The sequence below is a fragment of the Alosa pseudoharengus genome, unplaced genomic scaffold, assembly GCF_046254945.1.
Source record: "Alosa pseudoharengus isolate Yale_2024_CS ecotype anadromous, Long Island Sound unplaced genomic scaffold, YU_APseudo_1.1 YU_APseudo_1.1_scf_4, whole genome shotgun sequence".
NCBI classification, from domain to species: domain Eukaryota; kingdom Metazoa; phylum Chordata; class Actinopteri; order Clupeiformes; family Clupeidae; genus Alosa; species Alosa pseudoharengus.
In genome coordinates, this window is record NW_027468774.1 from 35,973,188 (window position 1) to 36,000,844 (window position 27,657).

At 41.3% G+C, this 27,657-nt stretch overlaps 2 protein-coding genes across 4 annotated transcripts; one reads left to right on the forward strand and one right to left on the reverse strand.

The window, feature by feature from the left end:
• The first annotated feature begins 1,576 nt into the window (after positions 1-1,576).
• ap5z1 (adaptor related protein complex 5 subunit zeta 1) lies at positions 1,577-14,435 on the forward strand. 2 transcript variants are annotated; one of them, XM_076266073.1, is made up of 18 exons: positions 1,577-1,684; positions 1,928-2,068; positions 2,208-2,394; positions 2,477-2,621; positions 2,822-2,934; positions 3,322-3,490; positions 3,631-3,672; positions 4,284-4,424; positions 4,665-4,702; positions 5,026-5,188; positions 5,637-5,815; positions 6,773-6,915; positions 8,071-8,220; positions 8,475-8,586; positions 8,702-8,799; positions 9,297-9,429; positions 9,672-9,886; positions 13,072-14,435. In XM_076266073.1, exons 1-18 carry the CDS (start codon positions 1,644-1,646, stop codon positions 13,340-13,342), a joined length of 2,481 nt encoding a protein of 826 aa, XP_076122188.1. In that variant the 5' UTR covers positions 1,577-1,643; the 3' UTR covers positions 13,343-14,435. The 2 variants fall into 2 exon arrangements, with proteins under 2 accessions (XP_076122188.1, XP_076122189.1); XM_076266074.1 differs by lacking the exon at positions 3,631-3,672.
• On the reverse strand, positions 13,643-27,130 carry mmd2a (monocyte to macrophage differentiation-associated 2a). 2 transcript variants are annotated; one of them, XM_076266076.1, is made up of 8 exons: positions 26,884-27,130; positions 26,425-26,611; positions 19,757-19,838; positions 18,289-18,449; positions 16,545-16,619; positions 16,165-16,266; positions 15,720-15,789; positions 13,643-15,414 (listed from the first exon to the last, which is right to left on the reverse strand). In XM_076266076.1, exons 2-8 carry the CDS (start codon positions 26,451-26,453, stop codon positions 15,211-15,213), a joined length of 723 nt encoding a protein of 240 aa, XP_076122191.1. In that variant the 5' UTR covers positions 26,454-26,611; positions 26,884-27,130; the 3' UTR covers positions 13,643-15,210. The 2 variants fall into 2 exon arrangements, with proteins under 2 accessions (XP_076122191.1, XP_076122190.1); XM_076266075.1 differs by lacking the exon at positions 26,884-27,130 and having other exon boundaries at positions 26,425-26,680.
• Between the last annotated feature and the right edge of the window lie 527 nt (positions 27,131-27,657).

The following is a 27,657-nucleotide window of genomic DNA, read 5'->3' on the forward strand; positions in this document are numbered from 1 at the left end:
TAACATAAGTGAGAAATATACGCCCATGTTAACTGGTGCCATCACAATTTAACATGGGCATATGCAAGCCTCAAAACAACAAAATAGGTTCATCTTTGCCTCACATGCCAAAACCTAACTGATGTACAACAAACTGGCATGTCCCACTAACACTTTATTCCGTTTTGGGGGTTAATAATATGAAATACGTCAGTCATGTGCAAAAATTATCATAACTTAGTGTCATGTCTCGGTGAAGTTATGCAGTGAGCTGTCTAATGATTTGAAGTGAACACATGAAACTTATTTTCTCCGAGTTAAATATTATTTAATTTGTTGGTCCTAATTTGACGACACAAAATGGTTATCATGGTAGCATATATTACAAAACTTTGATGAGAGAGTTTTATGACAGATGTTGCTGTTTCAGATTCCCACGTAGCCTAAATTAGAAAATAGTTTAGCCTACTTACTGCTTGTTCAGCAGCCTGTTGCAAAACATTCACTTAGCCTATAGATGTTTGCTATAATGAATATCTTGATCGATTGACAAATAAGCTGTCACAAGACAACATAGACCTACATTCATTTAATAGGAACACCATGCTATTGCATAGATACAAAATAACCAGTGGTGCAATTGGTTAGCAGGGTGGACTATTGCTGCTAGCTTGCTATTTTATTGAGCAGTTCGAGGCCTAAGTGATCTTCATAATTTTTGCTTTCTGCACAATAAACGAGCTACGTCTGATAGGGTCATTTGTTACTGTTTGTGATGCAAAATTACTGAGGCAAAATTAATCTGCATTATTCAAGGCATGCATTCGCTGTGTTTTCTCATGTTATAGGCTATCACCAGTTAACATGGACATCAGGATAGTTAGTAAGCTAGTAGACTAGTCTAATAGACTAACAACAAGTGTTGCTCTCTGTGGTGTAGTGGTGATAGTGCTTACTGCTTAGAACATTTTGCCTCAGTGAGACTCATGTTCGAAACCCAACAAAACCTTCGCTGATTTACTTTGACACATTTCCTGTTTGCACAACATTTTGTGTGGATGCTTAAGCAGACATGCATTATACATAGCGATTCCCGCATGTTTTCGGCAAGATCTTGCTTCATATTCTGACGCACTGTAGGCTTGTGAAAATGTGAATCTCCAGCACTGGAAGGGCGGAGGCAGAGCAAAGCGTTGTTAACAAGTAGGCAGGGTCTTGTTGAATATTCACGGATTTTATGCAAATATCACAAGTTAACCTGCTCACCATCTAAACTGGAACACAGGCACCCACTCATGATCCCATCAGCAACATCTGCCCGTCACGTCAGTTGATTTTGTGAAATGACCGCTAGATGTCGCCAGAGTTAAGCCCTTCACAGAGCCGTATACGGCTCTGGCCCTTCAACTTTAAAATCAGCGTCATTTTGTGACATTTACCAAAGTGCTTCGTTATTGTGGGAAACTGTATAATTATTATACTAATTATTAACAGGCTGATCGTGTTAACTATATGATGCTTCGTTTTAGCATGTGTGCTCATGTGAGAAACATGAGCACACAGGGTCAACCGGAACCCAAGAAATAGCACGTGATTTGTAGTCGGGACATATTTATGAACGGAATCAATGTTTCTGTTTTGGATTTCAAAAGGTGTCAAGGAAAATGTATTCAACTGGCACCGAGAGTCTGCTGAAACAGGCCAGGTAGGCTATGCCTTGTTTAGTTTAAATTGTGAATGTTAAAGAGGACACTTCTTACAGCAAATTAGATACATTTAGTTTACTTCCTATATTTTTAGGAGGCTAACTGGATGTCATCAAGTATATTAGGCTACCCCATGACATGACATGACAGCAGGCTGCTGGAAAATAACATTTGACCTACTTGCAAAATATGTTTATGAATCCCTTCAGTTGATGTCACTGGTGTCAATTTGTTTTGGGCAGAGAAATACAAGACGAGGAGCTTCAGAAGTTTTATGGTCGCATTTCTAAACTACTAAACACCAACAGAGATCTTGGAAACGAAACCATCGACTCTCTTCAGAGGCTCAACTTGATTGTTTCAGCAACGAAATATGCGAAGACGTAAGTTTTACAAAGTGCTGGTATAAGATTAGCTTCCCCTGTCTTCGGCGTCATTTGCCCAAATTATAGGGAAGTAAGTTAATTTGTGAACGTGGGAAGTAAGTTAATTTGTGAACGTCTGTTGTTATTCTACTCCTAGACTCCCATCAGACCTCAAGAAGAAGTTGCAGATGTTGTTGGTTTCCAAGGCACATCCGGAGCAGATTCAGGTCCTCTTCTCGTCTGTTCTTCGGGAGAGCCTTCCCCTGAGCATCCAGGACCTCTCTACCGGTCTAGCAGAGGACGTCAAATCCAGCAGCTATGTTGCAGCTGTTGTTCTTTCGCAGGTAACGTTAACCCTTTTCGTTGTTAGTAGCCTATCCATGCGCGTAATGTGCACCTGTGTTAATAATTTGTGTCCATACGTAGGTTGCTTGTAAAGATGATGTGGCCCCTGTCTGTCAGCATATGCTGAAATGCATGGAAGCCCGCCAAACCGACGGGCAAATATGTAAACACACGCTTCCCATTCTCACCAAGCTTATCAGCTACTCTCCAGAGATTCTCACTGAGGGTAAGCAACATAAACACCAATTCACCCTTTTCTATTTGGGATCCACTTTAACAGTAGTTCATTGTTCAGTGTGATGCAGAAACGACACATATTTCAGATGCATAGGACATTGTAGCTATTGTAGATGTTTCTTGATATGTGTATGCTTCTGTGATTTGGAACACAGTTAAAACAACTAATGCAAGCTTACTGTCCAACAGATCAGGTAAATCTGGTGAGCCGGAAGCTGGTCGACTGGTTGAGGTATGCCAGCATTCAGCAGGGAGCCACCATGTCTTCTGGTAGCTTTTTCAGTGGACCGAGAACACGACAGGTAAAGTAGTGTCTAGAGACCCCTCTCTTGGCCTTCAGTCTGTTCATTCAGATTAATTACTACTGAACAAAAGCACTTTTCAATTATTTGTGTTCCCAGTTACGTACTAACTCAGTAACTGTCAACAAACTGCATTTAACCATTACCTGTCCACACACAAACCTGAACTCGAACCCCCAACACTCACCTCACTCAACCCCATTCCTTACAGCTGTGTCAGACCACTTGGACTCTTAACTCAACTTCCCTAAATGGAAGAAAAAACACTCAGCCTGAAAAATAGGTCTTCACTGGAAGTTATTCAAAATGATGCGTCTTCAAAATAATTAAATGTGTATGTATCAGAGGGAAATAATTAACCGTATGTTAACGTCTGCTGGCCACCAGCCTGTTCCGGTGACAGAGGTGGATGGTGCAGTGGCAGGGGACTTCTTCACCGTGCTGTGTGTGGGTCGGAGCTTCGGGGAGGACCAGTGGATGAACATGTATGCCTTCTCCATGATCAGGAAGTGGCTGCTCACCTACGACACCGAAGGAACCTCTGGTGGAGAGTCAGGTAGATGAACTTTACTTTCATGTGTTCTATTGGAACTTATGGTCTCCTTTGATCGCAGTTGGGGAAGATTTCAATTGTTTTATTTAAGTATACATTTACGTGAAAGAAAAATAATTCAGTTGGATTTTTATCTTTGCTAGCCCACCTTAGTCCAATTCAGATCATGCTGTCACAGGTACAAGGTAAGCTGCAGAACATAAGCCGTCCGCCCCCAGTGTGCCGTTCTTCTCGCCATCAAGGCTTCAATAACATTCTGAAATTAGGCCTCTGATCATTACTTTTTTAATCAAGGGCTACAAATGGGCTGAATAAAGAAATGCATGTGTGTGCAAGCATGCCACACCCTATTTGCAATTATCTTAATTGTCTTCATAATAATGTCTCAGGTTTTGAATTGCATCTTGATCCTGTGACGTTGTTAATGGTAGAGATACTGTATGTGGAGGTTTTGGACACATAAGGCCTTACCTCATGTTTGTTTCACCTTTATATGGAGCTGGCTGATCATAATAATTCTTAAGCTGCCTATTTAGCAATCAGACTAAGGACATAAGACTCACTACCACTAGGTGTCCAGCCTTGAATCCCTCAGAAGAAGTTGCAGCTTAACTCTGTGGGATGGTAGATGTTCAAAGGCAAGACAGTTAGGATGCTGACACAAACACAAACTCACATGGGTGCACAAACACACGTACGTGCACACACACACACACACACACACACACACACACACACAGATAAGTACAAACAGCAGGGAGGGTGAATGACAAGGGGGGTTTCTTGCTTTGAGCAGATGACCGGTCGGAGGTGGACAGCTCAGTAGTGTCCATGGTCTCAGCCACATCTTCGTCCAGCAGGCTCCTGCCCCCGAAGGAGAGGCTCCGGGAGAAGGCCTTTGAGTACTGCCACCGGCTCATTGAACAGAGTGACCGCAGTGAGTCACGCCTTATCCCTTATTCCACCGTATCCCTTGCTGATATTGTTTATTGTATACATATGCATACTGTTGCTTGCAACATGATCAATTAGCTGAGTGAGAATGTCCCCTCCTGTGAATGCAGATGTACAGCAGGTTGCTGTGAGCTGATGTTAAATATTTTAATGGCAGTGAGGGTATTTATGTTTTATCAGAGCTCTCTCATATCGTAAATGTGATCATTTGTGCTTATTGCAGAGGCGATAAAAAGGACTGACACAGAACTTCAGAAAGCGGTATGAAGTGTTCTAATGTGACTTTTCTGCATTTATTCTTTATACTAATGTCAGATGTGAGATTACTGTGGAACTTTCTATTACATAGAACTTATAGATAAAATATAGTATGAAAGGATAAAAGAAGACCCATTAAGGTGTCATTGGAATAATATGGTATAGAAACTAAGAATGGATTTAATGATGCTTACAGTGTCATTTACAATAAGCTTGGCACTCCTCAGTTTAACATCAATCAAGGTCTACACAAAAAGAATATCCAGTTTATATTCAATGGAGTATGCTTACCAAGGTTTCTCACAAATATCATCCTGCTTTCTCAGTGCATAGTGGAGGCAGTCACCATTATGGATATCATCTGTAAAGAAGACCCATCGTACGTGTACCGTGCCTTCCCCAGCGTGAAGGCCCTCTACGGCCGCATAAGTGTCGAGCTGGCTTATGCCCGAGTCCTAATCCCCATCGCCCAGTTCTACCTCAACCACAGTAAGTGCTCCACGCCAGTCTCCAGGTCAAATCACTGCTCCACCTTTGAGCATCCTTTTGCATAATAGAGCATATTTTTGCTTTACTTCTGCTGCTTTTAATGACTATCTAATGATGTACAGTATACAAGGAATTAATTTTGCATTTGTCAAGAACATTTATTCATTATTCATTATAACTGTTTTATATTAGATAGATAGATAGATAGATAGATAGATACTTTATTGATCCCCAAGGGGAAATTCAAGGCTATTCAATATTGTCAGTATCAGTGAAGCCAGATGGTAATGCCTTATGACATGTAACAAAAAGGTCTATGTTTATAATGACTGATTTGGCTCATACAGTGTATCTTTGGCAAATACAAATAATGCTTAATCAGGCAATAGTTTCATGAGAACATACATGTGTAAAAATGAGGTGCCCAATTGAGATGTGTGGTTTTTAGGTGAGATGGCAGCAGTGGACTCGGAGGTGGTGTTCAGACAGCTCTTCTCTCGCTTCCCATCTGAGCTGTTCAACGAACCAGCGCTGGCATACGAATTGGTCCAGTTCTGCAGAGCCAACATAGCTGTGCTCAAGGATGGAGTTTCACTGTACAGGCAGAGTTTTCCCAACCTGTTTAAGGTAAGTGCAGGGTACATGGGTCATTACACCTTTTGTAGCGGGGCCTAAATACCTCATACAGTTGAATAACAGAGTTTGGTGACATGAATTAGATGCCTAACCTTAGCAAATTCTATCTGAAAAATGAGACATTTTCCAACTTATAACCACATAGAATGTTCTGTTCCAGATTGCAGCAATATGGACTTAGCTTGCATATATTTTCATATATTTTTTTACACAGTTTAAAGCAACACAATGTGCCCTAACTTTAATGATGGGCAAAGTGCAAAGTCTAAAGTCTAACTAAAGCTAATTTAATAGCTAGGCAAAAAAATTCACTAACTTACTAACACTAACTTCTTGCCTCTCTGACTATTATCATGGATAGGAGCATGGGCCTTTTTTTCCCTTGTTTTTTGACGGGTACCTCTGCCTGGTACATTGTAAATTTACGAAAAAGGGGAATTCCTGCATTTTGTTACTTTAGAATTTGTGCAGTAACAGGTCGACATAGATCAGGGGTGCCAAAAATAAGGCCTGGGGGCCTGATCAGGCCCGCCAGCAGGTTTCATACGGCCTCCCAGATGTTTTAGGTAGGAAGGGAAAATTAGAAAAAAAGATATTCACAAAGATATGCACTCCAAACCATCCTCAGGAAGGAAGAAGCGGAAAAACTAACATGGAAGTTGGGCATTTCAAGAGAGAGAGCAGTTTATGACAGCAGTACATTATTTGTACTTGTTTGCTCATAAGTGATATCATCAAATAACACTCTGATACCCATGCAGACAAATGACCATGAAATGACGGCCCCCCACGAGGTCTCATTCCAACAAATCCGGCCCACTACCTAATGAGTTTGACACCCCTGACGTACACTATATGCTTGGATACGTTAGATGTTTGGGAGCACTGAAACTTTTTTTAAGAATATTCACTTGACTTCTTGTGTTGCTTCTCCTCCCCCTGCGTCAGTTCTTGGCCTGGAACAGCCCTGCCCTCATCTCTGACTACATGGAGCTGCTGCCCTCACTGATGAGCCCGGACACAGCTGTGGAAATCCTCCACTCCCTGCTGGACCTGCCATGCCTGGCCGCCACACTGGACCTTCAGCAAAGGTAAGGATAATTCCATACAAGCACGCTAGTATGCAAGCTGCCTGCTGGAAATTCAAGTCAACAGTTACACTGTAAACCTCCAGGTCTCCTGAGTTATAGAGGTTCAAATCAAAAACCTGGCAATCATAGACTGTATATAGTCTATGCTGGCAATCAAGTAACTGTTATACAGTAATTTTCTGTGTGTTAGCGACATTGTGTGTAAACTGCAGGACTGTGTTTAAGGCCAATTAAAAAAGACACAGTCAAAAGTGAAGCCACTGGAAGAAACTAAAACTGACTGGAATTTTACCAAGTATGGACCATTCTTTGTGGACCTGGCCAATTTTATATTTCCATGCATGCTCTGGCTCAGAATGGGATCAATCCAATTTTGCTGTGAATATTGCTGACTTTTTTTATAGTCAACAGGACAAATTGTAAACATGGATAGTCAGCTTTGAGTGGTTTGAAACCTTGTTTTGTCTCTTTAAATCTTGGAACAGGGGTACATCCCATTCCCAAAGCCAACAGACGTTACAGGGAGATCTGTGTTGAAATTCTCAGTGTAATAACAGCAGCACGAAGATAAACAGTCTGGAGGAAATATTTTTGCAGAGACCTGTGACCTAAGGCAGGGTTGGCTTGCTCAAACGGTGTCAGTCTGCAAGTCTTACTCAAAGCATACTAACTTGTTTCTTACCAGCAGACTCTTCCATTAGCCAATCCTTTATTCAGGCTGTGTTATTTTTATGGAGATATTACAAAATATATTTCCTCCTGTAACTCAACCCAGATGTGTTGGTAGCATAACCAAGGGTAAAACATAAATACTAATACAGTGCATAAAACACTGTCCTGCGGCTTATACACAATGCGGCTAATACACAGGAAATTACAGTAAGCACTTGCCTGGACTCGAAACCCCAACTTGCAGTATCATTGGATTGGGAGACAAGTGCGCTAGCAAGGGAGCTAAAAACCCATGGGTGCTAGCATCTCTTACTAGCATGTCTCTTAAGGCGGCGAGAAGGAGGTTTACTTAACGTGCATACTGCGCAGCTGTCGTAACAGCTAGATACCGTTACACTCATCCATTGGGCATGGCACTGAATTAAAAACTAAGTTTGTTTCAATCAAAAGACTGAGTGGTTCGGCTGGTGGTGCTCTATGCAGGTCGGCCACCTACCAGGCCTCTGAACGTGTGCTGTGGGACCATGGCTCCAAGATCGCCGGCGCTCTGGAGGTCTTCAGGCAGCCATCTTACAGAGGCCTGTTTCTGTATATCCTCCGGCCTGAGGCTGGCTCCGGGGACACCATAGACAGGTAAGTACTATCTGTGGGAACATTTTCAAGGAGGTCTTTAAAGATCCCATGCAGTTTTCAAATATGGCTCACAGTTTTTTGCAAATCTCACACAGAGGTCAAGCTTGTGAATATAGTGTTAAGATTGTTATTATTAGTATGTATCGGTCCTGTAGGCATTTTAGCTATTGGCCTAGATGCTGGTAAAATGACACTATTACTGTCACTGCTTGTATTTGGTCCTCTTGGTGAAAGGGTTTGCTTGTGTGCCACAGATTAAACATACTCCATGAGGTCCTGTCTGAAATGGCTGCAAGTCCGCGGGTCATGCAGTGTGCCCAAGTTGTCCCTGTGTTACTTCACGTCTTCTTCAATAACGTCACTGAAGTAAATGGCAGCCATTGCATTATTGTTTTTAATATTGCCTTATAATATATACCAGAAAACATAAAACATATGTGTAAACATAAAATAAGTAGATTTGCTTGATGCCTCCCTTTAGTTTGCTGATCAGAAGCTGACAAACCAGCTTACCCTGGTCTTGCTGGAAAGAAGCAGCCTGCTCTACAACATCAATCAATTTAAAATAGAGCTATTCAGGTAAGTGTCTGGTGAGAGAGCAGGGATTGTGTTCTAGTCATGAGTGCCATATTGTATCTTATTCAATAAATATAATTATACTTAATGCCTAGGAAAATACTCATTCCTTAACCCCAAATAAGTGCTGGTTTCAATGCTCAAACAAACCCCCCAGTCTTTCTTAAAATTATGATTAGTTCATATTATTCCAAATCAGTGAGTTCATGTCTAATCACTACCAGTGGCTAGAGGTTGTTTTGTCTAAATGTTGATCAAGGGGGATTATCAAAAAATGAACATTGTTTGATTGTCATGGAGTATATAGTCACTGAATTATTCTCAAAGTTTGCTTTGACAAAATGATTGACATAGACCTTAGGTGTCTGAGAATGCTGAACTTGAATATATTGGCACTGCTATTGTCATGCAATCTTCTCAGTGGGATGTGGTGAGTGTCAGTTGACTAATCTGTCTGTCTCTGTCTCTAAGTCTCTCTCTCTCTCTCTCTCCCGCTAAAGGGTCTTCAGCACTCATATTCGTGCCTTGTGCAAGCTCCACCCTTCTCTCATTGTTGACCAGTCCCGGGAGCTGCTGGACTTTGCTGGGAGCACGGCCAACATCTACAGCAAGGAGGATCTCTACACCAATGTGGTGAGTTCAAGGGGAGGACAAAGCTCCTCATCAAAGCTCCTATGCTGCCTCTAGTGGTCGGATGCTCAGGACTGACGTGGATGGATTGTTGACTAGACAGGATTTCTCAATCCCCAAATTCAGTTATGGACAGAAACCCTGGGGCATATTTGAGAAACCTGTCAAGCTGGTTTTCTTTTTATTAGCAATAATGCCATGAAGTTATATCAAATCAACATTAGTGTGTGTGTGTGGCTATCCAGGTGTGGCTCATCGGTGAATACCTGTCAGTGGCACACGACCCACGCTGCTCTGTGGAGCTCATCACTTCGTTCTTCGAGAGCTTGGAGGCGGTGCTCTTCGAGATCTCACAGGTGCGCCAGTCGGCCAGCCCGCCCTCCTACCCGCCACACGTCCTCACCACCCTCATGACCACGTTGGCCAAGCTCGCCTCCCGCAGCCAGGACCTCATCCCCAGGTACATGTGAAGGAGCGGTGTCCCGTTCCTCTCCTCACTTCTCCTGCTTCCATAACACTGAGTCTTCTCCTGTCTAGCTGTCTAGACATGGCACTGTGGGTCGTTGCAGTTTTATGCAATGGCCAGGGTTTGTACATTTTTTCTTGGCCAGGGCTCACTTGGAAAAGAGATGTCCTCACTGTGATTACCCTAGTTAAACAAAGGATAAATAAAAAAATAAATGCATACATACATATACATACATCGTATACCATTATGGTGGTTGTGGAGGTTGTTTTTATGGCAGAACACTTTCTGAAAAGTTCAGAGATAATTACTAGAAGCGCACATATTGGCCACACAAAACAGGTAGAATGCTCTGAAAAACAAAATGGTTGCAGTGCTTCTTCTCTAGGCGGCAGCATATTTCCTCTTTGTGATCAACTGAAAAAAAAATGTTTGTCTTTAATGTTAGCCAGTGGATACATTAGCTATGTGGTAAGTATGTAGACCACCCCCCTGGACACTTTAAAACACGTGCTAGCGAGAGACGTTACAGTAGCATCCATGGGTGGGCGTGGGGGAGCAGCAGTCATGTCACCGACTAACACTTGGTCAAGTTCGGGTCAATTTGAATGGAAGCATCTGCTAAATATCAGTCAGCTTTAGCTTTTAACCCATGGGTTTCAGCCTCCATGCTAGCACCTAGCACCCACCCCTCTGAGTCCAAGGGGCTGCACGTTTGCGGGTTCGAGCTTTAGGCTAGAGCAGGGGCGCAGGAGGCATGGGGGATGTGGGGGATATGTCCCCCGCAGTGCTGAAGAGACAGCCGTCGTCCCCCTCACTTTTGATAAGGACAAAAAGCCTTATAGGTACGCTAAATAAATAATAACCTATAGGATTTGTGCTAACTATGTAAAACTCCCCATTAACAGCATCACATCATGAAAACCACAGCCATCTACAATACTGTAAGACTGCACAATCTCATATTCACTCTGTTGGATATCTGAAGCCAGTTTGTCTACTAACAATCATAAAATAATCCAGGCTACTTGCTGGATCATTCATCATCATCTTTATTTGAGGCAGGCTGGTATTCGAGGCAGGCTTTTTTAAATATTTCTAACCTGCATTTAGACATGCGTTTCGTTTGGAGCGGCATACAGGTAGGCTATCAAAAGCATTTTCGGTTTGGTTTGGGATTTAATTTACTTTTGGACTGTATGATTATATTGCTAAATGTTGGGACTGATGGGCACTGAAATCTGGGAGATATTTGATGGTTCATTGTTAAGTTTCATGCAGTTGAAAAAGTGTCAGGATTTCCACTGCTGTTTATTGCGAGACAAGGCAGCCCTTCATTGAATAGGGGTTGTGCTGTAGGCCCTAATGGAAACCTTTTTGCGTAGCCTAAATTGAGTTATTGTTTAATTATGCATCATTTAGTACTTTTTTTATAAAATTTGTGGGCTGGAATGCCTTGAGTCGCAACAATTGTGTTTAAGGCTTCAGCCTCTGGCAATTAGCTCGAAAGGGTCGGCAAGAGAATGAGCTTGAGAACTGTGTTGGAGACCCATGGTAGGAAAACGACTTTTCTTTGCCAACCGTAGGCTATTAATCCAACCAACATAATAAAATACAATACAACATATAATAAAATATTAAGAAGAGGTGTTATTTCATTGACTTAAATCGAAACAATGTCTTCTAGTGGACTGATGGCAATTGTTGGTATATCAGGCAATTGTATATGGGAACCTGCCTTTATTTGTCCTGCTATAAATAGAATCAATGCCGGGCATAATTTGAGGATTTATGGTAGCCTAGTGCTCAACTCCTCCTGCTCAACATGACATTAGCTGTTATGTTTATTGATAACAAACTCAACTAGCCTACTTATCAACTCATTTTCACTAGCCTAACTATAAAATACAAGTCTATCAACGTTTTTGTTCTAAGACATTTATTTCAAACATTTCAAGACACAAATTGGATACTTCAGTTACCTTGGTGCATAAATCCCAGAGAGTAGGCTACCACACCCCAGAGTGATGGGCCTAGCGTTCTTATGCGTTCAGTGTGGGGTATAAACAAGCTGAGAATTTAGCGGTGTCACGTCTGCCTGTCACAGACATGGGGAGCTCTTTGAAGCTTGGGATAATGTGATACAGTTACTACACTAACAGTATTTTATTTTACTTCTTATGTAATTTCTTTTTTCAATTTTATAAATGCTTTGTTTAAATGCTGTTGGAACAAATAGTTGATTATAAAGGCAACTTTCTGATTATAAAGGCAACTTTCTGTTGCAATTTTCTGTGTGTTCTGGACTGGTAACTTGTTAAGCCAACACTTGTTAAGTTCTAACGTTGCATAAATATTAACTGCAAACACACAGTGGAGAGTTTATTTGGTTTACAGACCATTTAAGTAGGCCTAACTAGGCTATTTGATCATGTAGTCTATGTTTGGATCATAGGCATGATGATTCATTCATGGCTTCATAAAATATCAACATCCCATGTTGCTTTTTTCTACCATTGGCCCAAGTAGTGACCAGTATTCTACCATTGGCCCAAGTAGTGTGAAATAAATCAAAAAAATTTTTTTTTTAAATAATTGTACATAGCAAGAAGCTGGTCTGAGGGCAGATCTGGCGTTGTGCCCATCTCACAGTTTTCTCCATTTTTATCAAAAAATATTTTGAAAACAATCAAGGGTATTATCTTAATATTCTGGCAAGTTTAAAATATGATGGTCGAAAGTGGGCCAGAGGTGGCGATCCAATATCTGGAAATCTGATCTCACTATGGGTTTGTGTTCACAATTTGGTCCCCCTCACTTTCAAAATATCTCCTGCGCCCTGGGCTAGAGACTACAGTCTAACACAGCGTGGGCTACATATGGACACTTGCCTGTATTCCGGAACATTCCGGCAGGCTCCTCACTTCGTCTTACTGTGCTGCCTGTCATCTCTCCAACCTCTCTTTCTCCTGTTTCTCAGTTCTGTTTGGATCTGTCATTGTTTAAAAACTCTGCGGTGGGAATGGGATAATATTTCAGCTCTGCAGTTAAAACTCTACACTTGGTGTAAGAAGGCTTGAAAATGGATGTGTAACACTTTGTTACTGTCATCATGTAATAGTAGTGTTTCTTTTCTTTTGCCCCCCTCACTGACCAATCACCTTGTGTGTCCTCCCCAGGTTGTCTCTGAGCCTGTCAAAGCTGTGCACGTTCGCTCGCAGTAAGCCCGTGCTGGCCTGCTACAGTGAGGAGGACACGGAGGAGATCATCACGCGCGCCCACGAGCTCACCAACCTGCTGAAGCTGCCCAGCGTGGCCCAGTTCGTGCTGGCGCCGCCCGCGTTGGGCGAAAGCGCACGATGGCACCGGGACACCAACACATCCCTGCCCCGCGCCATGAGGACCATCACTGAACTGCTGCACAAACAGTCCAACTTCCTCCCGGGCTGAGTGGGAGACTGACTATCTGACTGACCGACTGAGGCGGCCAGCTGCCTCTGTGGGCGTCAAGAGTTGACAGCTGTCAATCAATCAATCACTCAATCAGTGGAGCTCAGCGGGACAGAGGACTGAGACCGTGAGACTGATTCGGAAGGCTCATGGCGATGTCTGGAGTGGCCTTCTGTGCACACATGCACGCACACAGGCGCGCACACACACACACACACACACCCCTAGCCACAATTGCATTAATTAATGCACTTTATCCTCCCTTCTTCCTTTGATGTCTACAATGACAGAAAATCATGATGCACTTAAAAATCATTTTAATTTCCAGGTTGAAATTACATACATTGCAGGTGTCAACACACAAAACATTGTCCAGCCATTGAATTGCAAAGAACACATAAACATCTCATTAACTTCTCCTTATCAGTAGCCTCAGCTGTTCTAACAGTCGTAACGCTATAGTGCATATATGTGCATACTTGACTTTGATACATGGAAAATGACTACAAAGCGGTTCTACACCATCTTGGATTGGAATGTTGGAAAAAGGTCAAGCACCATGAACGTGATATAAGGTCACAAGGGAACACATTTTTCTCCTGAATTAACATCAAATTAAATGATAATTTAGCAGAATCATCTGCCCTTTGTTTACAAATCAATGTGCCTTGTACTATTTTAATGCTCATGGAATGCATTCTGATATGAGAAAGTTCTGTGACTTACATCTTATCATGAAAATGTGAAGTTTCCTGAGTATCACTGCTGTATGTTAGGCACATACAACAATAACATTGACTAAATAGTGTTGATTGTCGGTCAGTTTTGTTTTTCAGAGGTTGAAAAAAAGACATTATATGCCTTGTACAAATAAAATAAAGATATTTTTCAGTCGTCTAACAGGAGATTCACAATATTACTCTGTATGTCAAAAATACATGACAAACTTGTGCAGGATATGATCGATCATTGTCATCAAAGGAGTGAATTCTCACATATGGCACTTACAAGCAGCTGAATGCTTCAACAACACATAATCACCACCACCGACGATTGCAAACAAACACTGCAGCAATGGCTAATGAGCTCTAAAGCTGGAGCGGAAAACTGTTCTGCAATGAGATCACCTGGATTAGAGATAATACTAGTCATGGAAGTTTAATAAACCCACTCTGTAATACACCCACACATGTACTGCATATATATGCAGTGATGTATCTCAATTGTAACTGATGATCCGTAGTAGAAACTATTGAGGGTAAGAGGGCAGGCTGATAGAATATGCTCGTCCCACCAGTTTCGAATGACCTCAGAATGACACAGCATGTCACACAATGATTCTTGGTGGCACGAGTGAAGTAAAAATCTGATTCATAAACATACGTGGAGGATCGCTTCCTACTAGAAAAAAAGGCAGTATAATCTCTTCGAAAGATCTCTGATATGGCTCTTAATAATTTAACATCTAACACAGAACACATTAAAATGGAATCTATAAAATGCAGCAACAGTACAGTCGTTTAACTGTGTGTATTGGATTGGGTCTGCAAGTTCAGTGATTTTCTCAAGTTCTACCAGTAAACAGATTTTTTCTGAGGACAGAAGAACAATTTCAGTCAAAATCAGTGGTCCACAGTTTATCCCTCTTGTTGTCATCTATCATTTGGAGGTTTATAAGGCTACTTGTGATCAGATGTCAGGAACGTACTGTGCTGCCAGTAGGACCATCAAGGCAGCGTTTGCGGCGTGTGTCAGAAAACCCAGCTGTCACACACTGCTCTTCACCTCTGGGTGGCCTGTCAGTGTGTCCCTGCGCCCCGATCTCTCGTGGGGGGGGGGGGGGGGTTCTTTGTCAGATTGAGAGACTGTCACCTGGACGTCTTCATGTAACCGCTCTCCGTCGAATACAGATAGGCGTAGATGGCGTAGTAGTGGATGCCTGCTCCAATGGCCACGAAGACGTGCCAGATGGCATGGGCAAAAGGAATGAGGCCGTCACTCTTGAAAAAGACGACACCAAGGCAGTAGAAGACACCACCCACGGAAAGTTCCAGCACGCCGTCTCGGTTAGCCTGCAGGGGACGGGTGGGACACATGAGTGGTGACCTCACCTTGTTTGTTGCGGACATTCAGAACATCACTGATCAGTGTTTCCTCTGATTCTGAAGTGTCCTATGGATGTTCAATGTGACAGACCAGCTTCACATCTAGAATCACTTGATTCTAGCTTTTATGCAACTACTGTACTCTGTCATTCACATAGATAATTAAATAATATATTTTGCATTTATTTTGGGTGGAATGATGGGGATGTTTACTATTAAGATTGTTTAACTGAAAAGAAAATTGAAATATTAGTACAGGTAGTTTCACTTACCATGGACAACAACACCAAGGCAGGGACAACACCCATGGTAACGTAACAGAGCAGCTCTAAAATCTTGTACCTTAAATACATAACAGAAAAACCCATCAGAATGAGTTGATGTGCTGTAGCCTGGATTATGTTTTTTTGTGGAAACGCTATGTGTTTTCACCACAATGAATGTAAATATTCACAGAACAATGAATGCATTAAGCTTCTTTGTCCCTTCTTAAGAGTCCTTAAAAGGTTTTAGTTTGAGCCCTTTGAGGAGGGATTCATTGTATAATGTAAAAAGAAGCTGTAAATGAATCTGTCTGATCCCACAGGACCCATTTTTCAACAAAGAGCTCTTTGTGTGGAAAGGGATTGAGTCCTGCTCCCTGCACTGTACACTGTGAACATCTCTTAAGACTAAAGAATATGATGAGAAGGTGCACAGCTTGGCGGGTTTTCTAACCTCTCATGAAAGAAGAAGACGTACGCAGAGCCGACGCACGCCATGATCCACACCACCCAGCGCATGTGGCCAGCCCAGGGCCCCAGCTCTCTTAGGTTGAGCCTGACAAACAGCACAGCACACCACACAGCCCATTAACAAACCCACAACACAGCCTGGGGACCAAGTCGAGGCCAGTCTAATGCCATTTTAAGGGTTCTACTTCCAGCCCTAACCATACTTCAACAGCAATCAGAAAAAAAGAAACCTCATTATAAGTAATGGATGTTTTTTTTTAATGGATTTAGGGAAATAAGCAGGGCAAAAATAAAAATAACACTGGGATCATAGGCGGCATGTGGGCCACGATGCTGTGGACTGAACATGCATCCTGCTCTCACCAGGGGGCATAGGAAGCAGCGATGAAGAAGTAGATGGCCATCCGGTCGCACATGTGAAAGCGCTGCTCCATAGCCCTGTCAAAACAAGGACAAAGGTGTTCAGGAGAGCCATGCCAACCTTTCATCAAGCACAGAAAGGAGCACCTTTGTTCCCCAGCACTCCCGAGAGTCCGAATGAAACAAAACAAAACACTGGGTTAAGTGTGCATGAGTCTAATAGGACAAAGTGTCACTTTCACACAAAAAAGAGTGAAAGTGTAATAACACATAACATGGTCTATGTCCTCACGTATTCTCCTTCCTATAGTTAAGTCTCTGGCATGGAGTCATATCTACAGATTGAATGATGGCTTATTCAAATTAGTTCTGATTCATGCCATGCCGCGTGAGTTACCTTTTGCATTTTGTTGACCAACATCAGCAGTTCCTGCAGACCTGAATAAGTGAATTAGACATGAAATGTCATGTCCAGATGAGTCATTAGACCTGCAGGATGACTGATGCAAAACAACTATTTGGAGAGACAGTTGAGGTAACCCTATGGAGGGAGCTTGTGCGTATCTATTGCCACGGTTCTCTGTTTTTTTTTAAAAGTTTAGTTATTGAATTTTACTGTGATAGATGTACTCTGGGGTTGCTTGTTCATGCAAATTAAATGGAATACATAGTTTCAAAACCTTTTTGATAACAGTTGAAGGCAAAAAAACAAGCCAAAGATACAATTAGCTGTTTTGCCTTCATTGCTCTTCAATGTCTGAGGCTGACTTGCAAAAGTGTGTGTGAATGTCAGGCATTGGAAATGTGCCATAAGTAGGACTACGAAGATTTTTCCCACTATATTAAAATCACCTCAACTGTTGTTCTATGTTCTGATCATTGCAGTGGCAGTCTTTGCATGCATTTTAGGCTAACAGCCTACTTTAATAAATTATGTTCCTATGACCCCACTGCATAGGCCAGAGCTGCAAGAAAACAATTACACTGCAAAAACTAACAGGGAGGCTACACCAGGCATGTAACTCAAGTGTTCTGTTCACGGAGTGTCTGTTGCAACAATTAGCTGCCACTGTAATCAATGGAACTGGCTACACCAGACATTGTAGCGGAACAACGGAACATGTCATGCAAGGCTACACACCAGATAACTCCAACTGCCGTTGTTTGTATATCTTCCACCAATATATTTGCATATCCTATTATTTGCATATGTGTCAGCACTTGCTTTGACATCTAAGTCTCATGTTAATAACCTACCAGGATCTAATGTCTATAGGGGAAAAGGTGTCACCTGACTCCATCCTTTGTTTACAGTCAACAAAGAACATGCTGTCAGGCAAAAGTATGTATCTTGGCTTAAATACCTCAGCTGTATTTGGTATAGCTCTTGACGCATTTTGTTCAACAAATGAGACAATAGTATATTTCCACTTAAATAAAGTAAATTTCCAATTTAAGTACATTTCTACTACTCTTACAGCACTGAATGTACACAAACATAAACACACACACACACAAACTCATTAGTACTCATAATATCTAGGGCAATTTATAATGAGTATGGTACTGTGTGCTTATTTTACTTCCCAGGGGGTGGGAACAGAAGGTTGAAACCTGACTGTTATCTACAACGGGATACATCATCATGAGTAGCCCTTATTTAATGAAGAATTGTTTGGGAAGGATGGGTACAACATCTGCAGAGCCTCCTTGTGCAATGCGTGTTTGTCCCTTTCAGTGTACAAACCTGAGGTGACTTTTCTTCCAGGATATGGTATGGAACATGGTTGACATGATGAACAAGCCGGACAGCCCACTACCATACATCCAGGCTGTGACGGACTTCCAGTGGTCATCTGACTGAAAGTAGAGCAGAGTCCCACCCAGGATGCTAGGAATTATCCAAAGCTGAGTGGAGTGAGAGAGAGAGAGAGAAAGAGAGAGAGAGAGACATCCACATTAGCACATCTAGAGACCTCTTAGCAAGCAGCGGGGGAAATTATTATCTGCTCTTTGCATTATCATTTAGCTACAGCACTTTGAATCATCAACTATCAGATGAAAAAAATTAAGTCATCCTCCTTTTTCCGGTAATTAAATCCCTCCCTAAGCACTGAGGGTCCCTGCGGCACTCCAGTACGTTTTACAAATTGGGTAACTCGCTTCACATCAGGTCAAGGCGAAGCAGAAGACTGATTGACTGGCAAAGCCTGCGGTTCAGATTAAACCTAAGGGCCCTCTGCCGGTTCCTTCTGTCCATCTGTCACTCTGAGTCCGCGAGATCAAACATTTATCTGTCAATGCTCACAGTGCCCTGGGAAGGTTACAGATTTTACCTCCCACTGTGGGTGGCGAACATAGCCGAAGCTGTCAGATCACTGGCTCTAATGTGAATGGTGCCTAATGACTTCCACAAATTCTCACCCCACCCATGAACAACCAGGGAAGAGATGCAAGCGACAGCGACTGACACTCTCCTCAGGAGGAAGGAAAGCTTACATTACATTACATTTTTAACCAAAGTGACTAACAACATGGTAAACAGTTTAAGTTTTAAGCAATTCTCTCAACAATTTTAGGACAATTTAAGAACGGTAGAGTACAGTAAACAGAGCAACACGCTAACTGACTGAGTGAAAATACGTTAGATTCCTTTAAAAAAAAAAAAATCCACAGCATACACGGTGGTATTAGTGTGTTTAGTAAAGAGGTCAGAGAGGATTTTATCTCTGGTTCGCGGACGTGCTGCGCTTCCACGCTAGCCTGCACTTTGAGCAGGCCTGCCAGATGTGCTGCTGTAACGAGCAGGGATCAGCCTGCACAGGATGTTATCCAAACAGCACCACTTCTGCAAGACCACAGGAACATGCTCATAAAAAAGGGGGGGGGGGGATCTCTCGGCAGTGAGAGGTCTATTACTGTAAAGAAGGACCAAAGAAGACACAGGAAAAAAACACCAGCATTGTAGGGAAGTCAAGACAACTAAAACATATGCAGATAAAGCAGAAAACACAGTGCAGATAATGTTTTTTTTAGTAGGTGAAAGCATATCCGTGTGTGACAGTTACTGAAACAACAATGCCCATTCCCTTATTGTTACAGTTGCTGTGTTATGGCAGTTTTGCTTTCAGTTGTAGTTTAACTTTGTAGACCACAGAAACCCCACTGAGGTCACAGAAAGTGGTAAAGAAAAGTCCCTTTATCACCATACCTACCCCATGGGTGGCACAGTTGGCAGCATGTTCGTATTCTGTGGGCTGATACCTCTTGGTAGGGGGAACTCTACTGTTCATGAATCTAAAAAAAGACAACAAACAGAACATTCCAAATTAAGTTTGTGAACTCTATATTAATGATGAGGGATGACAATTTTGGTTTGTCTCAAAACCTGAAACACATATGCTGAGCACCACATCCCCAACACCACTCCAGTTTTATGGCTTCAAGGTTTCTGTGTCAATGTGGAGACCTCCCATTCAGATCCCATCCAGATCATTACCACCGGTTCTGGTGTGGACTGACGTGTAGCCCCTGGACATCAATCAGTTCAGCTTAGAGAGAGTAATCACATCGGCAATGGGTGAGGAGGAGAGGAAGCACTAAGCTTGTAGCTGCAGTAACAGCTGCACATTGACAAGACTGAATTTAATCTATCGAGCCGGTCTGCTGAAGCGTGAGTGTGTGTGTGTGGGTTGTATTTGGCTTGTCATTCATCTAAGACGTAGTAGGGAAAGAACAGTGTTGGAGTTTACCAACCTGTATGGACATATCCCTGCCTCGCACACAACTAATTGTTAGTCTGACTGGTCCCTGTGGTTTAGTGGGTGATTTGACTTGCATGACTGAGGCCACCAGCAGGGAGAGGCAGTGAATTCCTCTCCATTTAAAGGGCACTTGGTATTTCCGCACCCTGTATCGACAATAAAATGAGACTGGTTTTATGTGAAAGAACATCAAGGGCCAGGAATAAGCAGGTATAGTTTTAGGATTTGGAAAAAGATTTTGTTCTTTACCCAAGGGTATAAAGGCTCTTTATCAGCCCTTTTTTGGCTATGACACAGCTTCAAAATCTTTCTGATCCACATCACGTTATTTAAAAATTACCGGACATTTTAGACTTGCTTACAGCATTATCAAACAATCAGTAAGCAGCCCAGTCTACAGTAATCCAGTCTGGAATCTCAGAGTCTTTATGCGACACATACTGAGTGCCCAGTGGACTGCCTGAGTGATGATGTCACGGTACCCATGACAACCAGAGGCTTGGACATTTTCTTTGTATTTGCCACTAACCACACTTCATGTGTGTAATTTAATTAACAGGGTTCAGTTTTGACTATGGGTGGGAAGCCTCGTGGAGTGACAGCGTACAAGGCCTTTTAGCTGATGACACACAAAGCAACTTTCTGAGCAATGTTCACATTCACGTGCATTTATTTATATTATCATACACAATGGTCATTTAATGTGCTTTTTTGCATAGGACAATTATAGATCAGCACTATAAAGATAAAATAATATAAATCTAAAAGAAAAACAAACAAAAACATTTATGTAAATAAGAATATGTATATTTCACATATAGAGGAGAGATGTTAAATTCCTTGTGCTATTCACACAGCGGCCAATCTACAACCAAGCCTATTTCGATTCCGGTCAAAACCAAAATTACAAATCACTAACAAAAACATCAACAACAGAACAGCCTTCAAAGAGCATTTCACTGGGGTTATCAAGCAGGCACCTTCTTTTATAGGCGTTTCATTGAATTAGGCCCATGACACCTCCATAAGGCTCAACACTTTCATGATGGGTCCTCTACCAATAAATACCGACAACAAACCAAACCAAATACAAAATCACCAACAAAGCAGCCTCTGTGCGCAACAAATAGGCTTCATTATCAAGTGCTTATATAAAATGATCCCATCTATGATCACGGTTTTTGACAAAGGTTCTAGTCTTAAGTGCCCTTGATGTAGGTGCTGAGTTTCAATTTGCCTGTTCCCAAGCAGAACTATATCAGTATCATAGCTATGATAAGCCAACTTGTACTCTTGAAAGATTTGGCCAAGTGAGGGCACGTATAAGTTCAACAAAAGAGTCCCAAGAATGGATCCTTATGGGATCTTACATGACATTTTCTCTGATAGGTGCAAAAGAAAGAAAGTAATCCCTGTCCTCTGAAGGACTTGAACCATCTGAGGACACTTCCTGAGAATCCAACACAGTATTCTAATCTGTTAGGCAGTATTTTATGATCAACTAAGGCTGCATTAAAATCTTGCAGTACATGACTTACAGAATGATGAATGAAAATGGAGATTTTGCCCATAACTGTATTCAGGTGAATCTCAATTATTACCTTAACTAGAGCAGTTTCAGTACTATGATGTTGACGAAAGCCTGACTGGAGGTTGTCAGGCCATTCATGTTTAAGTAGTTATTAATTTGGTTAGAAACTACTTTCACAGTAACCTTGCCCATGAAGGGAAAGTTTGAAATAGGCCTGTAGTTGTTAAGCATAGACAATTCCAGATTTCTCTTTTCAGGAGAGGTTGGATATTTTTTATCTGACATAAACCCTTGAAGTAAGTGTGTTGGGGAATTTGTTAACTTATCAACAGTGGCAAACAGAGCACCATATATATACATGTTCCTATTGATGAATCATATTAAAGGAACAAATGGTCTGGCCCTACTTAACTCAGAGTAATAAGCATTTGAAGATATTGTGGTCAATGTGAAGCTTTTCCCACATTCTCTCTTCTAATTTGCTCCCGTTGTTATATTCTTCCATGATGCTTCAGGTTCACTAAAATCTTTTTAACCCAGGCAGGTGCTATAAAGTCAAGAACCCTGAATATTAAGAGTTGAAGTGACTAAGATTGTCTTCGACACACTCAGTTGTTATATTTGTATGGCTTCCATAAAAAGAGTGCTGGTATTCTCATTAATGTACTTGTTATTGGCAGTGTTAGATTAGGTTTGGGTGATTGGAAAGACCATGCAGTCCATCAATGAAATTATCATATTGAGCTCCAGTCCATAACATTCCAGTCCATCATTCACTGAATGAATACTGAGACCGTTATTGATAACTAAATCCAGAGTATGACCTTGGATATGAGGGGCATCAGTTATATGCTGTACCAAATAAAACATGTCAAAGAAGGCATAGATTCTTTAAAAGTGCTATCGTTAGGACTGTCTATGTGAATCTTAAAATGACCAGTTATAATCAGTACGCAAATTATCTTATCCAACCAGAACACATGGAACTGATTATATGTGTCCAGCATTGCTTAAAGAGTTCCCCCATGTAGTATCAACCTTAGAGCAACACGCCACCTGGGAGACTGTAAATGTATGTCGGCTTTATTTGATTTTGGAATGATGCTAGGCTGTCCTCCAGCTCCAGACTGGTTGTCAGATGATGCAATCCAATCAGTACTAAATCTGTTTTTATTTCCCACCAAAAAAAACAAGGGTTACATAAAGAGTTACCATTTATCTGGGACTGTTATGAAACCAGTTTTCACAAGACATGTCAGTCACATTCTTGCATATCATTTTATATTGTTTGGGGTGGGGGTGGGGGGGGTGCTGAATGACATTTAGCAATGGTTACTCTGAATTTCACCTCACTACATGGCATAAGTGATTGGACTGTTTTCCGTAAAGGCTCAGGTGTGAGGTCCACACGCTGGATGAATCCTTTCACAAAGATGGTCCAGGTGCCTTTGTGCAGAGCAGAGCCAGAGCGTGTACATTTGGCACAGTAATGAAATAAAACACCAAGTGAGTTCATGCAGAAGGAGCCCTTAAGTGCTTTGATTTGGAGAGCAGATTTTTCCTTTTTCACACCAATGGGTTGTGTAGTCATTTACCATTCTCTTGGGGGGACAGAATTACAAAAGAAAAAAAATCTAACAAAATGAAAGTACACATTTACAATGAATAATTGGCTGTGTAAAAAAAAACACACAGTAGAAATGGTTTCATGAGGTTAGTCTTGTTTGGCAAGATTGGGCAGTTATGTATAAAAGACAAAAGAGTGATTTGAGTAGTGTGGTTTACATTACATCCTCCGCCCACAGTCATATAGGATAAGGGGCTGCCTGACATCTGAGGAGATACACTAAGCTTGCTGACCCACAAACAACTGCCCACGTACTTACAGTTCTGCATGGCAGTCCAGTCATTTCCTCCCATGCATGCACACTGCTGCTGAAATGCTGTATTACTAAATTTTATAACAATGTACTAAACTGCTCCGCAACCACAGGTGTTTATATATTACATAACATTAGAGTAATAAGCTTAATAGCACAATATGGAAAGAATTTAGACCTGAACTATCTATCCTTTTGAAAATGACATGATTGCCTCACCAGTGGCCCCTGACAACTGCTCAGTGAAGCAGAACAATCTAAATTGTTTATGCCTAGCATGCCTCCATAGTCTGTGTTGGCAACATGATTCATGGAGCATGGAGCTAGTCCGAAGTGCAGGCCAAAAACTTTCCCCTCTGTTCAATCAAAGGCATGTTTTCCCAGAGTGCTGAACTTTTCAAATGAAATCAGAAGACAATTTAAACCTTTAAAAATGTTAATTCCAGACAGACGGCAGTGGGGAACATGGTACGGATCAGGGTGTTGAACATTCACTAATAAATATCACTTGAACACAACTGAATGAATACATATTACACAATCCACCTTGAGTTGATCAGCCTGTTTCATATTCCAACATGGTCAGTAGCCAGGGAAGAGAAAACGCCTCGGGTCATGGGGACCAACAAAAAGCTTTGCCTGCCAACCGTTCTCAGAATTTACCCATTCATCTGCCTGGGTCCACTGCCGTTATGAAAGGGTCCAACTCATAGCAACCCAGTCAGTAATATCTGTTGATTAACTTATTAAAGAGTGAGGGTAATCACACATGACAGAGACCAGGCTTGTCGTTCCCATCAAAGTTGGCCTTTAATGAACATGTCAATTCAGATGGATCAGAATGGTGCAGGCCTTTACGATTACATTGTCTCTGTTCTCACCCCTTTCTTTCACGTTTACATTGTCGACTGCAGTCTTACTGCTCTCTTATTTAGGTAGTGCAATGATAAAACAGTGCTCACACTCAACAGCATCTTCATGGCACACAACGATTAGCTAAAGTGTCACAGGCCGCTAAGCTGGAGAAATCTTCATTTTAATAAAATAGAGGTCATTACAAAATGATCAGAATGCAGTTAGAAGTGTGGGCAGAATAAATAAATAAACACAAAATAGTAATGAGGCAAACCGTTTAAATCACTATAATTCTACAAAAAGCAGATTAATTAGTTAAACAAATATTAGTTAGGTCACATTTTAGTTGCGGCAGCCACTTAAAATCCATCTGGCCTCATTCTTTAGGCTGATGTAACACTAACAGCGACAACAGTGACAACCTAAGATGTAAGTATCACACACTGACTAATATGACTATATGCTTAATCATTCATAATTCATGAAAATTCTCAGTCAAAGAAGGTTTCAAATCAAAAGGTGAACATTTGGCACCATAAATCCTGAGACAGACGTGCTGATAGGAATTGGAATGTGCAGCTTAGGTCTTCCATGAAGCATTGCATCACAAGACTCTTGACACTGAGACACTTCCATCTCCAAGTCTGGAGTGTAAGTATTGTGTGTGCACATCCCTTATGGCTAAAACAGGAAATCCTGTTACTGGCCTACAAACATTTCACCCAAGTCCTCACAAGTCCTATGAGGATGTTTTTCTTTCTGCCCACCTTTTTTTAAGAACAATTGCATAACCCAGGCTACTACAACAAAACAATCTATAGAGCATGATACATTGTCAATGTTTTGATAGTTGAGCTGAAGTTGAGTGGATTGCCATTTTCCTTGAGGCTCAATTGACAAATGCATCCTCATAGGCTATTTGAGGAACAAGTTTACTTAAGTGCAGATTGAAAAGAAAAAAATAATTACCTAATTATATTTCAAAGGAATTGTCCTTGGTAATGGGGGTTGCCGTTAATACCAACTTTTAAAAACTGTTTACTGTTCATTTTGACTATTGTAAGGTTCATATTCTGTAAGTCGCTTTGGACAAAAGCGTGCGGTAAATACAATACCCATAACCATAACAGAACCCCATACATTAAGAGGATTTCTAACAGTAAGAAGATTGGTGTTTTTAAACCAATGGCATTTTTAAAAGAAGGGATAGAAAGTAGCCTATGTAGAGGTTTCCCAAACCTACAGTGATAATATTCTCTTTGTATTGCATTTAGTGGATTAGAAAAGCAAAGTTAATTTCCAAGAAATAGTCCAGCTAGCCTATGAGTCTACAGAATCAAAGAATTTCGACCCATTTGGAAGATTACTGATGTTTGAACTGCAAACAGCAAATTCAAAGGAACTGTATACTTGGTTATAGCCTACTCTGCGAGTGATTAGGCTATCTAACGGCAGAAGTGTCCCTACTATTGTAATACCTGTCTAACAACAACAACAACAACAACAACAACAACAACAACAATACGGCCAATATGATTTTTTTTTAAATATGCACCTTGATAGTACCAGGTAGCCAGATCACAAGTCCTAATCAAAACAGTCTTCCCATCTAAAGGATTTTGCCCAATTGTTGCCCATGGGAGCAGAGAATTCCCAAAACGTGAGCCATGTGATCTTGTAGCCTTCTCCATAAACTTGTTCAGTTCGCAAGAATATAGATTAATATCTCTCTATTTAGCTTACCTGCTCTCAACACAGCAATACTCTGCCTAAGAGCTACTTAAACTCAATAGAGAACTTCTTAAACAGACATAACGCCTTGTGTAATCTGTTATGTATGAGCTGTATCTTACCTTCCATACTTTGTCTTCTTAAAATCCATATTGCAAATAGTTGTACATTTTATAAGTTGTTCCGTAAGTAGCCTGTGCGCGGCAAACCAGATTCTGACTCCGGGTGTTCTATCCTCTCCAAGTCGCGCAGATATTTTGTTGAAATATTATTAAACACGTGGGATGCATAATTCCCTCTCCAGAAATCCTTAGAAAGAGAGAGAAAGTATTGGAATTGCTCTTGTCTCCACATCCGAAACTCTGTTCCGTGACCCCTCCTAATAGCCTATGCGCTTGACAGATAACGTGTTTAAATCCCCTCCCCTTCGATATTCCAAGTAAACACAGAGAAATCCTACGAGAAAGCAATCGCCTGGCATTACAGTTTTTGCCAGAAGCGTGCAAAATGTATCATGTCATTCTCAAAAAATATACAGACAATAATAATACCATAAATACAGACAATAATAATAGGCCTACCATAAAATAGCATGTTGGTTTCGTGCAAATTATGTGTCAAGTCTCAAGGCAAAATAAATGGATGAATCGAACTGATTTCCGAACTGTTTGTCTAGACTGATTTAAGGAATGACAAAAACGATAGACTAGCCGAGTCTATTTCACAAAAGCCAGTGCCTTTGCATGGCAACAGGTCATAAGGCATTCCAGAGAGATCAGTTGGCACCCTTCACGGCTAATGAAAGGAAACTTGGGATTAAATAAAAGAATAGATTCGTAGCCTACATCAACCGAACCTCTACAGAAATATAAAAACTGGCTCATGTATTTTGTGGTCTAGGCTATTATGACGTGTGATGCACTGATAGCCTAATATAGAATACTGAATTTAAACACAAGGCGTTTTAAAACATTTTTACAATCAACGATCGTAAAAGCATGGGATGCTAAGCCCCCTGCTGGCCGCAGCATTATTGGAGGTGGAGAAAATGTTAAAAGGTATTAACCATTTTTGAAAATGTGGGCTGTAAACCTGACAAGTCCTTTCGTTTAATGTGCCAACTAGTAGGCCTACACCTATCTTCAAAACATTGTTATCCATTCATGTCACTCACTGCAAACAGATAGGGCTATAGGCCTATAGATAGGACTACTTGAACACCAAAATGAGAAAGACTTCCACTTGCTATAGGCTACTTCCTAAGTGGTGCCATAAACTAACATTATTTTTAGATTGTTTGCCACCATTAAATTATCAGTTGTCCAGGGATGAATGAAATTATGCAAATACTCATA

Excerpts from the sequence above, each read along its gene's own strand:
- ap5z1 (XM_076266073.1), top strand. The coding sequence starts at position 1,644 with ATGTATTCAACTGGCACCGAGAGTCTGCTGAAACAGGCCAG. Across the intron at positions 2,622-2,821 it reads TCCAGAGATTCTCACTGAGG|ATCAGGTAAATCTGGTGAGC; the intron begins GTAAGCAACATA and ends ACTGTCCAACAG. Across the intron at positions 4,703-5,025 it reads ACACAGAACTTCAGAAAGCG|TGCATAGTGGAGGCAGTCAC; the intron begins GTATGAAGTGTT and ends CTGCTTTCTCAG.
- mmd2a (XM_076266076.1), bottom strand. The coding sequence starts at position 26,453 with ATGGATTTTAAGAAGACAAAGTATGGAAG. Across the intron at positions 15,790-16,164 it reads GTCTTCTTCTTTCATGAGAG|GTACAAGATTTTAGAGCTGC; the intron begins GTTAGAAAACCC and ends TATGTATTTAAG. Across the intron at positions 15,415-15,719 it reads CCTTGGTGTTGTTGTCCATG|GCTAACCGAGACGGCGTGCT; the intron begins GTAAGTGAAACT and ends CGTCCCCTGCAG.